At 35.7% G+C, this 13392-nt stretch overlaps 1 protein-coding gene across 11 annotated transcripts in view; it reads right to left on the bottom strand.

The window, feature by feature from the left end:
- Positions 1–1487: 1487 nt before the first annotated feature.
- LOC139969723 (liprin-alpha-1-like) overlaps positions 1488–13392 on the bottom strand; it is a 132571-nt gene continuing 120666 nt past the window's right edge. For all 11 annotated transcript variants that reach the window (XM_071974922.1, XM_071974914.1, XM_071974918.1 and 8 more), the window contains 6 exons: positions 13114–13289; positions 10674–10771; positions 9715–9959; positions 8808–8999; positions 7981–8148; positions 1488–7142 (listed from right to left, as the gene is read on the bottom strand). In XM_071974922.1, the coding sequence (XP_071831023.1) occupies positions 8023–8148; positions 8808–8999; positions 9715–9959; positions 10674–10771; positions 13114–13289 (837 nt within the window). In that variant the 3' untranslated portion in view covers positions 1488–7142; positions 7981–8022. The remainder of the gene's footprint in view (positions 7143–7980; positions 8149–8807; positions 9000–9714; positions 9960–10673; positions 10772–13113; positions 13290–13392) is intronic.

Below are 13392 nucleotides of genomic sequence, written 5' to 3'. Positions count from 1 at the left end.
ATTTATTAGTGAAAAAACATATTTAATCCTAAATTTTAATCGTTATATCTTAATGTTTTAGTAACCCCATTAAGCCTAAAAATTTCATAGAACGACTCATGAAACTTGCTTGAGAAGCTCGTCTGGGCCTTTGAGAGTCCAAAAAGAGAATGCTGACCGACTTTGAGAAATGTGATTTTTGGGCCCAAATCTGACAATTTGGTAAGGCTATACCCTTCTGATTTTTTCAAATTTCGACCAAAATCACGACTTTTTGAATTCTTGCCAAAATCATGCACAGGGATTAGGGCGACCTTGTGATTATATACCAGAGATAATATAGTTATTATCCATCAATTTATTAGTGAAAAAACATATTTAATCCTAAATTTTAATCGTTATATCTTAATGTTTTAGTAACCCCATTAAGCCTAAAAATTTCATAGAACGACTCATGAAACTTGCTTGAGAAGCTCGTCTGGGCCTTTGAGAGTCCAAAAAGAGAATGCTGACCGACTTTGAGAAATGTGATTTTTGGGCCCAAATCTGACAATTTGGTAAGGCTATACCCTTATGATTTTTTCAATTTTCGACCAAAATCATCACTTTTTGAATTCTTGCCAAAATCATGCACAGGGATTAGGGCGACCTTGTGATTATATACCAGAGATAATATAGTTATTATCCATCAATTTATTAGTGAAAAAACATATTTAATCCTAAATTTTAATCGTTATATCTTAATGTTTTAGTAACCCCATTAAGCCTAAAAATTTCATAGAACGACTCATGAAACTTGCTTGAGAAGCTCGTCTGGGCCCTTGAGAGGCCAAAAAGAGAATGCTGACCGACTTTGAGAAATGTGATTTTTGGGCCCAAATCTGACAATTTGGTAAGGCTATACCCTTATGATTTTTTCAAATTTCGACCAAAATCACGACTTTTTGAATTCTTGCCAAAATCATGCACAGGGATTAGGGCGACCTTGTGATTATACACCAGAGATAATATCGTTATTATCCATCAATTTATTAGTGAAAAAACATATTTAATCCTAAATTTAAATCGTTATATCTTAATGTTTTAGTAACCCCATCAAGCCTAAAAATTTCATAGAACGACTCATGAAACTTGCTTGAGAAGCTCGTCTGGGCCCTTGAGAGGCCAAAAAGAGAATGCTGACCGACTTTGAGAAATGTGATTTTTGGGCCCAAATCTGGCGATTTGGTAAGGTAATGCCCTTATGATTTTTTCAATTTTCGACCAAAATCACCACTATTTAAATTCTTGCCAAAATCATGCACAGGGGTTAGGGCGACCATGTGATTATAATTTCTTTCTTTCAATTTTGTGATGATGTACCATGGATGGTGTTATATCGTTTCAATTCATCCGGATATTAGATTTTATCGTTTCGCTTTCCTTGATTTCTAGAACCACATTTCAAACTGTTAAATATGGTAAAGGTGACAAGAAAGAACAGACAATGAAAAAAGATAACACGGAGGTTTCTGGAGTTATCTATGAATTAACTCTTTTTAATGTTCATTTCATATTATCATTATGTCCACAAAGTTATTAAGTATTTATAGCACAATTCTCTCATTGTATGTTAGTTGTTACGTTTTATACAATATCCATACATCATCACGTTCATTTAACTATCATCCACACCATCCATTCATTGCATGATCCAACCACTGATCTTCACATGCCTATTGCACAATGGTCACATGTCCAATGCATGAAAACCACATGAATTCCGCATGTCTTCATGTAGGCGCTGCATGTCTAAAGCATGATTGATTACTCTTTCACACAACGTTTTTTTTTGCATACACACACACAAAAATTGACTTTGAACATTTCATGGAATAAACCTTATGTTCACCACTGGGCAGGATTTTAAATATGAACAACGAAAGAGTATTTAACAAAAAACACAAATGATCTGCTATAACATTGGTTTCACTGATTTCTACAGATGCAACATTCCTTGAAAGATTTGCACAGGTAAAGAAAAGTTTGTACTGTTAATTCTAAATACAACATTTTCCAATTTGTTGATAGTCAGTAACTGAATCAATGGGGAATAGCAAGATACAAGGCCAGTGACGGAACCAAGCGATACTAAAAACTTATTAAAAAATTCCGAACGCAATGTGAAACCAAAGATACTTTTCATAGGTAAGCAGAAAGTCTCCTTAAAATGCATCCAAAATTTCAGCAATTTCGATAAGATACCTAAAGGGAAAAGACATAAATTAGTCAATTGTTTGAATGCAAAACATTATTGTGCCTGGTAGTAAAACGTTTATGGGTAAAGCAATCTATGATCTATAAAATGCTCCTGATTTAAGTTTTGTATTGAGTTTTTAAGTAACTTAGTCTAACAAGGAAATTTAACTGGGGTTTAAATGTTTACTGAAGAAAGCGGGAGGATTCAGCGAGATGTGAAGTCTATCGACGCCTTAATGTTGTAGCAAGACCAAACACCAGTACTGCCCAAGGGAAGGGGAAGGGTTCGCTATATATTTGACTAAAAAGTACCACTGACATAAACCACTGTGACTAATTAAACTGAAGAATATAACTTGCTGATGCAAGTAGGGGGGGGGGGGAGGGGAAGAGGTGAGGGCACAGAACAAAATAGATTTTGATGCACATTTCTCACTTTGGTCCCAGTAATGCCACTTTTATCTCAAACCTCTTCTTTTAGCCACTTATTAACAGTTTACCTGTCAAACTTAATTTGAAATAATCTAAAGTTTAATCAGACCGAACTAATTTTAGGACAAATTTTTAAACTTACATAGCCACTTGAGAGATTGACCCGTATGAAAGTCAGACAGGGCCAAAAAAAAAAGAAAAAAAAAGGGAGTTGATGCCCTTTGAAGAACATGCTCATTATTCCTAAAAATTACAAATTATGTGTAATGATCATGAAACATAATCAGTAGAACCTATTTACATTATTCATATGAATATCACATCTGCATACACTTTGCATAGTATAAAAAACGTTTTTTTTGCCAATAAATATGATGTATAAAGAAAACAAAAAATGTCACTGCTCCATAAGCAACCTTTCCTGTTTGGGGGATACACAGCATCTTGTTCTCTGAAAAATGTCAGAATCCTTGAAAATTAGAGGTTAACATTAAAAAAAAAAAAAAGGGAAAAAAAAAGAAAATGAGAAAAACATAACAATGTACAGTTGTAAGAAAATATGATTATGTAATAAATACTGTAGACATATGTAGGGAGAGAGTTGAGGTGTCTCGGATCGGCACAGTTTGAGAAAACGACGATGAAAAAAGAAGAAGACACATTCAGTTTATAGAAAGTATGTTTGAGCATATAAGATGATGGATATCAACTGAATCCACAGATATTAAAGTTATCAGAAGATACCCCACTAACAATCAAGGAGAGCAATTAAAAATCCAAGGATTATTCTTTATCGCAAATCTAGAATGAGGCATAAATTGCTACCTCCTAGCAGCACCAGGGCATTTGAACAGGCGTGACCTTTGGCACCTTGGACGAGATCGTGAGCACATTTCGGGACCATGAGGACATCTGACAATGGACCCAGCGGGCACGATGGTCCCTAGTCGGTAGGACCATTCTGCCCTTGGTTGGGTCTACACCTAAAGTGGTTGGCAACATGCTGTGAGTCCATTATTCCATACCGATGCATTTCATAAGCCTCCACTAGGGAAGTGTCATTTCAAATACTTTAAAGTATTTTGGGAAATCATCTATTCAAATCCAATGGAACTCATTAATTAACATTTGTGAATAGGAAAAGTCTGAAGGGGGTACCCTAGGTCTGATTAATTCCCAATTCTCTCAAAATTTATGTAACCTTTGGTGGATATGATAAAAATTTGACTGAAAGTTGCCAGCCAGCTGTAATAACAAGTCAAATGCAGTTTTAGTCATAATTTAATCGGTGGTTCTGTGCATGTCATTCATTATTTAAACACATCACACAAAAAAGGAACTATCTTTACGGTTATAAACTATTAGCTAATCTGAAAATATGAGATGAATTAAACAAGCTATTCTGAAAGCAATTCTAAAAAGCAGAAAACACAAATATGTCACCAATATTTTGAAGGAATGAGAGTAACACAAGGTGTGTATGCCTGTTGATGCAATATCAGACAATAAAATTACAAATTTTACCTTTCTATTTCCCAACAGAAGAAAATTTGTTTCTGTAGAAACATAAACAAGAGCTACACTGCCCTGTTGGAAAATCACATATCTCCCCCACCCCCCTCCCGAATATTCACATTACACAAGGCAGGGAGGCTTGTAAACCTGCTTTTAATGCATGGTTGTGGTTTCAACACAATGAACACAGTCTTACATTTCTCTTTCTTTAATAACCCTTTTCCACTACTTTCACCCCCTTCTACCAGCTTTGGATAGACGCTTATGAACTTAACTTTTCGATGAATTTGTTGCTGTTTATCCTTAGAGCAATAAAACCTGTTTATGACAAAACTGAATAAATTATCATTAATATGTTAGTGTGTTTACTTGACATTACTTTAACAAAATTGTTAAACCACCATGCAATTGACTACGAATATTGTTTAGTGTATAAAACACGATTGGAATCATGAACGATCGTTATTTCTCCTATTAGTAAAGTATTCCTCACTCATCACATCTTCAGTATACTAGAAAAAGTTGTAAAACTTGGGAATGTTTTTCTTGTTTTGTTGTGCTAGTTTTGTCACTGCAAAGTTTTGCCAAACAAAGCTTCTCTGATTTTGTACATTTCTGCTGAGTTTAGATTTTAGAGATTATTATGAAATGAATTGTTTAAATTTTTTTTAGCATGAGGTAAATTTTGGTGCACAAAATGCGAACAAAATAGACAAACTCTGCAATAAAATTCACAACTGCTATGAGAACTAACATGCAAACTGATCCATGAAATAAAAAATGATAAAGCCCCAAAAAAAAAAAAAAAAAAAACCCAATTCTTATCCATTCCCAAAATATGACATGGAATACATTTTGATGTTTAACAGGAGGAAACCCATTTTAAAACATCTGTGAGATGGTATTGATAACAGAGATGAAAAGGTTCAATTCCTAAATGGTCAAAAAATTGCCCTGCATGTGTGCACCAAAGCCACATGATTATGCAGCTACATACAAGAGCAGAATATCAGAAAATTTTCAAAAGAAAGTCAGAAACAAGTATAATTTTATATGATTTATGCAAATTTGTACTCACTATTACTTTCCTTTGCTTTCTGCCTTACGATTTGTCCCGAAAGGAAAGAACCCCCCCCCCACAAAAAGGAAAACATAATTGCTCAGAGTTCCAGGAACAAAATGTTACTGCATTGGTGGGTAAAATTTGGGGCAGAAATCAGCCTACAACAGCAAACCATAGTGAGACTGACTGGCCTCTGGTGTGAATTGTTTTGGTTTCTCTTTGCATTTGTCAAAGGATCCCTCAAATACACGAAGGAATGTCAACGGTGAGCTACAGATCTTCGGTAACAGAGGCCTATTATGGTGACAGGCAAGAATATATAATACACAATGAGTGGGATTAACAAAGCTAAAAGAGGTTCTTTTTGCAACATGTAGAAATGTGAAGTCTCAAGGTTAAAATGTATGCCTTTCAAAATTTGTTTTTTCCCATTAGCAATGTTCTATTGCTAAGAGATATTAGAGATGAAAGTTTCTGTAAGTTATTCTAGAGAGAAGATTGAAGATATCCTGTTTGATTACGACAGGGATGAACCTGGGGTAAAAAAAAAATCACAGAACTTTGCCAAAATTGCGGTATAGGCTCCAGTTTACATATCCATAGTTAATGAAAAACATGCGAACAACGGATCAAATGATACAACGCTGTTGTTAGAAATTCACGGAAATCGAGAGGTGTTAATCTCGGAGGTAGAAAAGAAATAATGGATATTCTGCGAATTCGCGGAAAAAGCTCATGCCTGTTACAAAGAAAGGACTTACTCTTGTTTTGAACCTTGAAAAATGACATGGGACGTTACGAGAGCTGGCATTTATTCTGGATGAGGTTTGGGCACCGTATCAAATAGAAAGGGATGCAGCAGCTGCAAGATTTGCATCCTATACAGCCTGACTGCAGTCCCCCTTAGCATTCTACTTTTAACTTGATCATAGTTATTAATAATTGCAATAAGCTTTGACTGCATTAGAAAACAGAAACACTGTTTTGATATTCAGTTACTCCGTAGCATAGAACATTATTTTGAAATTGCATTTCAAAATTATTTCCGACAATGTTGACAAATTTTATCGGTATTTAAATGTCTCAACAATTAAAAAAAGGGCTATAAAGTAAGAGGATAAAACATTTACACTTGAGACTTCACTTCCTGTTTACAAACTCACCCCATTATTAGCTCCAGTATAAGAACAAACATATGGAAAGATGTAATCCTCAAGGGAGGAAGGATGATGCTTCTCGTTTCCAAGAGACGTATTTCGCAAAGAACTTAGGATGAAACTGGTCCTCTAATTATTGTAAACCGTTCATTTGGTGAGAAATCAGCAAATATGTTCGACTATTCCAAAACAAAAACTGCCAGCCAGACAAAGAAATGAAAATCATAGACATCAGACAAAGGAATGCCTGATACAAATGATTATAATCTTGTAACAATGCACTATTGTGATTCGAGATCTAACTTTTCAACTACGGAATCGTAGCTTAACGAACGATGTGAATGTCGGTGAAATATACAAAGAACACCGGGTTTGCCGATCACAATTTCTGGACTATATAATTCCTTTTACGATGGGAGGGAGGTAGGTAATGTTTTGGAATGCCAAAATATTATGTAACTGATTTCTCCCACAAAGAAAGGCTTTGAGTATGGAAATAAATAAACAAATGTTATTTAGATGATATACAAAACAATAAACCTCCCACATTTGTAATACATCACTTTTTGGAGTAGTCTTTAAACATCTTTCCGCGAATCGATTACTTTGAAAATAATTGCTGTTTTATGTCTACATGTTGTTAGCCTGCATGCAGCTTCTATCCCAATGTTCTTTCAATGTCGAGTCTTCTGATTGGTCCATTGGCAAAACGCATCATTTGCATCGATGGTTTTGAGAGTCACAAGAGAAAACAGTACCTGTGAAAAGAACAGCATAATGCATGCATCATATAAAACAAAGGGTAGCACTCTTTGAGAGTCATATAAATGTGGTAATTTGCACTGGACATTTTAAAGGTACTTGCCTGCAACCATCACAGCATATTCAATGGGGAATAATATTGTCCAATTTAAAATCCTTCCAATTTGAACCTAATGAACTGGAGATCCACAATAGTGTCTAATTTAACAAATCTTCAAATTTGAACTTATGCAGGTATCTAATGTTTCACAATTTTCAGAGTATTATGTATGTATTATATGCATTTTAGATCATCCTGCAATCAGGAACTTGCGAAGAAGCCATCATTGGCTTATCATTACCGCAAGCTGACCGAAGTCAGTATCTTAGATTCAAATTTAACGTCCATGATTATGAATTGTCAACAACTCTGTAACTGGACGACATACATTAATCTTGGAGTGACTTGGGGTGACTGAAACCGAATTAAAATTTGTAATGATCACCTTTTAGTAGATATCATATGAAAGACAATGTGACATGGATGGTTTGTGATGTTATTTTTATCAATTTACTTTCGCTTTCATCTTGGTGTGGACTTAAATGTATCACACTGAATTACAAGTCATCATTAATGTAACATGGAACATCAATACGATTTTGGCATCACTAAATCCTCTCTAGAATTTGCATAGAAGTTTTTAAATGGCTATAAGTCGGGTCCAATATGAATTATCAAATGCAAGAGGTCTCACAAAAATAATACACTTATATCTTTTCTTGGATTCTGTCTCTTCGGCGGACTGAGAGAGTTAAATCTGAAACTAAAATATGGTGTAATTTTCTTCTACATACCTGAGTAGTGTAAGAGCAAGACAGCATAGGTCAGTGGTCATGTCAGCACGAATAAGTTCTGACATTTGACCCTTGTATAGGAGACGTTGTAGCTGAACCACCGCTGGGCCTCTGGTTCAATGTATTTGTAGGGCTTGAAGTTTGACTTTTGCTGGACCCACTGGCAACCTACAAACGGGAAAGATGAAAAAGAAAGATAGTTATAACGACATTAAAATGATAAAAAAATGAAAATACAAGAGCAGAATGATGATAGAAATAAAGAGTAAAAAATAATGGTTAGGGGGGGGGGGGGAAGGGGGGGACTAGGCAACATTAAAACCTTCAAAGGTAGAATGATTATGAGCAAATCAGATCTTGGACTTACTATTCAATGTTCCAATCTGTACTTTCTTGATAAAGAGGGAGGCCACTAATATATAGAGAATTGCTTTGAAACCTACGCATTCATAACATCGGATGACAAATGACCAGTAAGCCACTTTGACTATTGTTAGATCCTTCTATATTCAAACTTTGCTATAAAGTCTAAGGAACTAGAATAACTTTCAACTCCAAGTTCGCGGGTTGCAAACCAGAAGACCAGAATCATTCAAACAGAACGACCCAAAAAATTTCGGATTTCGATCGTTAATTGATGTCACCTTGAAATAACATGTTTAGCAATGGTTAACTAACTGAAAATTTCTATCCAGGGTGTTTACGATTAAACAATAAACTGCTTTAGAAAATAATCCAAATAAACACAAAGTAATGATAGACTGTAAACAATAGCCCCAAAAATCCAACAAGAATTTGACTGCCAACCCAAACAACATTCAACTAACAGGTGTTCCTGGTCCAGCTTGAGGGCGCCCTCCTGGTGACAGTGGTGGTGGCACGCTACTATATGGATCTACAGGTTCTGGCATGGCACTCATTTCCAATGGAATCTTCTCCTTCCCTCTCTGAGGTGCTGTTTCTTTGGATTTGAACATTCGTCTCCACGACGGACCCCGTTTGAATTTTCCTACATCAGCCTGCAATTAGGGGTACATGAAGCAAATTTAAATGATACTACTCGAAAGAAAAAATGTTTTGAAGAAAGTGAAAGGTAATGAGCATGTATTTAAAGGTCATCATCAGTATTACCCCCTCCCCCCAATATAATTAGTTAGTCCACTAGTTTTCAAAAAAGTAAAAATATCAGACTTTTCAAGATCACAACAGTTTTATGGTTTACCATGAAGCCTTTTCACACTAATATGAACATCTAGTAAGGCTACCTATAGTAGGATATAACAATTGTATCCTCTTTCAAAATGTATGCTATCAGCAATATTGTAAAATCACAAAAGGCTTTTCGAATTTTGCACATGAGACATAACATAACATAGGGACTTTCCCAGCCAGAGGATATGCTATCTCCATCTCAACTTATAAATAGGACTTTCTTGGGTTGGCCCAATTTTGTCTTTAGTCATATTCCCACAGAGAAATGAATGAACAAAACTTGCTCTAGACAAGGAAAGAATTTCTTCCCACCCCCTTCACCTTTTGAAATAATCCTGGTGCATGTTACTGGTCTGGCTTGGCATTTGACACATAGTTGAGTCATAAAGCTAATCAGAAGCTGAATGTGAAATTCGTTGTCCTCTTGTAATACTAAGCGTGACTTAGTGTTGGAAAATGCACTAAGTAATGAAACAAGATTGACTACTCGATATATATTTGCACAAAAAAAAAAATTCTGACCTCTTCCATCCTTCTGTCGGTCCCAGCTGAAATCAAGTTGTTGAATTCTCTCTCCAAACACTGGCGGGCCTGAGAATTTTGAGTAGGAATCTGTAGCGCTAAAGCCAATGCCACGGAATCGTACGTTTCGTCTAAGCTTAGGAGGGCGCCGTGTACGCCGCTCTCCACTAGATTATTTGCATATTCACGAAGACCTATTGATACAACCCATTTGATGACCCTTTCGTTTGTCCAGACTAAGACATCTGTGGGAATGAAAAAATTGCGACTCATAATTACAACATTTTTTTCCACAAATCATGTTCAAATATTTCTGTTTTTTTTTTTTGCATCACTGTGGAAAATGGTAAACCACATCCTGCTTATTTAGTCTGTTGTATATTCTAAAGAAATGAAGTGTTTATTCTTGGTGACATTTTATTAATGTATCTGGCAATAGAAAAGATTTAACATCTGGCAACAGTAGAATAAATGTAATCATCACAGCAATTTCGCTGAAACTGTCTCCACTTTTCTTTATAATGTAGAAATTATTTTCAACAGGAACGGATAACGTTATGGATATAATATAACTAGCAGAAAGAACAGCATTTCTTTTTCATGGAAAAAAATGGTCACATCCCTGATCTGAAATTCTCACTTGAGACAATTATTTCAAAGTTTGAAGTATTTTCTACGACTGAAGTACAAAACAAATTTCCAATAAAGTGGTAATTGTCAATACAATGCATAACTTTTGAATTTTTAACTTTTGAACCTTTGAACACAATCATAGATTTTAAGCAGATTCATTTAATATTATGGATGTATCAAAAGATACATGACTACATACTGAAAGTTGTATGACCATTCTGATGTACTACTGCCAAAGTTACACTATAGCATCTCAGCTTCAAATATGAAAATGAAAAAAAAGAAGAAATATATAGATGAAAGAAGGTTAAATATAAAGTGTTTACCTTTTGTTTCGTTTGCACTCTCCTCTCTCCTCTTTGACAGTTCCCTTCTGTCGTAGTTGACTTTCTTTAAGCAAAGGATGCCACATTGAAAGCTATGTCTATAAGAGAAAGTATGAGAAACATTATAGCCAATCTGTTGGTTGCCAATAAATGCAGAGACTTACATTTTAAATGTGTGTAAAGGTAACTAATGTCTTACCTATGAAAACTGTCTACCATTTTTAACTGGCTCCTAAGGTTTTTCTTATTGAGGTGGTCCAGCATTGGCTGGTATTAGTATCTTTCCCTCTGTTGACTATTACAATGGTAAGTCTCTTACCTACAATGTCTACTACCTTACCATGGGATTCACATGTAAGGTAACTAATCTCTTACCTATGAAAACTGTCAACCATTTTTAACTGGCTCCTAAGGTTTTTCTTATTGAGGTGGTCCAGCATTGGCTGGTATTAGTACCTTTCCCTCTGTTGACTATTACAATGGTAAGTCTCTTACGTACAATGTCTACTACCTTGAATGTGATATGTGTGTTAAGGTAACTAATCTCTTACCTATGAAAACTGTCTACCATTTTGTAACAAGCTCCTATGGTCTTTCTTATTGAGGTGGTCTTGCATTGGCTGGTATCAGTACCAATCCCTCTGTAGACTATTACAATGGTAAGTCTCTTACGTACAATGTCTACTACCTTGAATGTGATATGTGTGTTAAGGTAACTAATCTCTTACCTATGAAAACTGTCTACCATTTTGTAACAAGCTCCTATGGTCTTTCTTATTGAGGTGGTCTTGCATTGGCTGGTATCAGTACCAATCCCTCTGTAGACTATTACAACAGTTAGTCTCATACCTACAATGTCTACTACCTTACTATGGGTTTTATAAGTTAAAGGTAACATATATCTTACCTATGAAAACTGTCTACCATTTTTAACAGGCTCCTAAGGTCTTTCTTATTGAGGTGATCCAGCATTGACTGGTATTTGTACCTATTCCTATGTAGACTATTACAATGGTAAGTCTCTTACCTACAATGTCTACTACCTTACTATGTGATTCGCATATAATGGTAACTAATCTCTTACCTATGAAAATTGTCTACCATTTTTAACTGGCTCCTAAGGTCTTTCTTTTTGAGGTGGTCCAGCATTGGCTGGTATTAGTACCTATCCCTCTGTAGACTATTACAATGGTAAGTCTCTTACCTACAATGTCTATAGGATTCGCATGTAAGGTAACTAATCTCTAACCTATGAAAACTGTCTACCATTTTTAACTGGCTCCTAAGGTCTTTCTTATTGTGGTCCAACATTGGCTGGTATCAGGACCTATCCCTCTGTAGACTATTACAATGGTAAGTCTCTTACCTACAATGTTTACTACCTTACTATGTGATTCATATGGTAACTAATATCTTACCTATGAAAACTGTCTACCATTTTTAACTGGCTCCTAAGGTCTTTCTTATTGTGGTCCAACATTGGCTGGTATCAGGACCTATCCCTCTGTAGACTATTACAATGGTAAGTCTCTTACCTACAATGTTTACTACCTTACTATGTGATTCATATGGTAACTAATCTCTAACCTATGAAAACTGTCTACCATTTTTAACTGGCTCCTAAGGTCTTTCTTATTGTGGTCCAACATTGGCTGGTATCAGGACCTATCCCTCTGTAGACTATTACAATGGTAAGTCTCTTACCTACAATGTTTACTACCTTACTATGTGATTCACATGGTAACTAATATCTTACCTATTAAAACTGTCTACCATATTTAACTGGCACCTAAGGTCTTTCGTATTGAGGTGGTCCAGCATTGGCTGGTATTATTACCTATCCCTCTGTAGACTATTACAATGGTAAGTCTCTTACCTACAATGTCTACTACCTTACTCTGTGATTCGTATGTAAAGGTAACTAATATCTTACTTATGAAAACTGTCTACCATTTTGTAACAATCTCCTAAGGTCTTTCTTATTGAGGTGGTCCAGCATTGGCTGGTATCAGTACCAATCCCTCTGTAGACTATTACAACGGTAAGTCTCTTACCTACAATGTCTACTACCTTGCATGTGATATGTGTGTAAAGGTAACATATCTCTTACCTATGAAAACTGTCTACCATTTTTAACTGGCTCCTAAGGTCTTTCTTATTGAGGTGGTCCAGCATTGGCTAGTATCAGTACCTTTCCCTCTGTAGACTATTACAATGGTAAGTCTCTTACCTACAATGTCTATAGGATTCGCATGAAAGGTAACTAATCTCTTACCTATGAAAATTGTCTACCATTTTTAACTGGCTCCTAAGGTCTTTCTTATTGAGATGGTCCAGCACTGGCTGGAATTTATACCTATCCCTCTGTAGACTATTACAATGGTACATCTCTTACCTACAATGTCTATAGGATTTGCATGTAAGGTAACTAATATCTTACCTATGAAAACTGTCTACCATTTTTAACTGGCTCCTAAGGTCTTTCTTATTGAGGTGGTCCAGCATTCGGGCATCTACCAGACATTCCATATAGGTACTTCTGTACTGAGGTAAGCCAAGGCTAGGTAACCACTCGTTACCTATCCATTCATGATTCATTTCACCAAAGGCTAATGTCTGAGTGAGGAGGAATAGAAATAGAAAAAATTATCAATGACTTGCAGATCTTAGCAAGAAGTTTGTCAAAGGAAGTCTTAAGCCCGGGTCACATCTGCGCAAT

This window comes from Apostichopus japonicus, chromosome 7 (assembly GCF_037975245.1).
Source record: "Apostichopus japonicus isolate 1M-3 chromosome 7, ASM3797524v1, whole genome shotgun sequence".
Lineage (NCBI taxonomy): Eukaryota > Metazoa > Echinodermata > Holothuroidea > Aspidochirotida > Stichopodidae > Apostichopus > Apostichopus japonicus.
The sequence above is the reverse complement of the archived record's forward strand: the minus strand, read 5'-3'. Positions and strand labels throughout refer to the sequence as shown.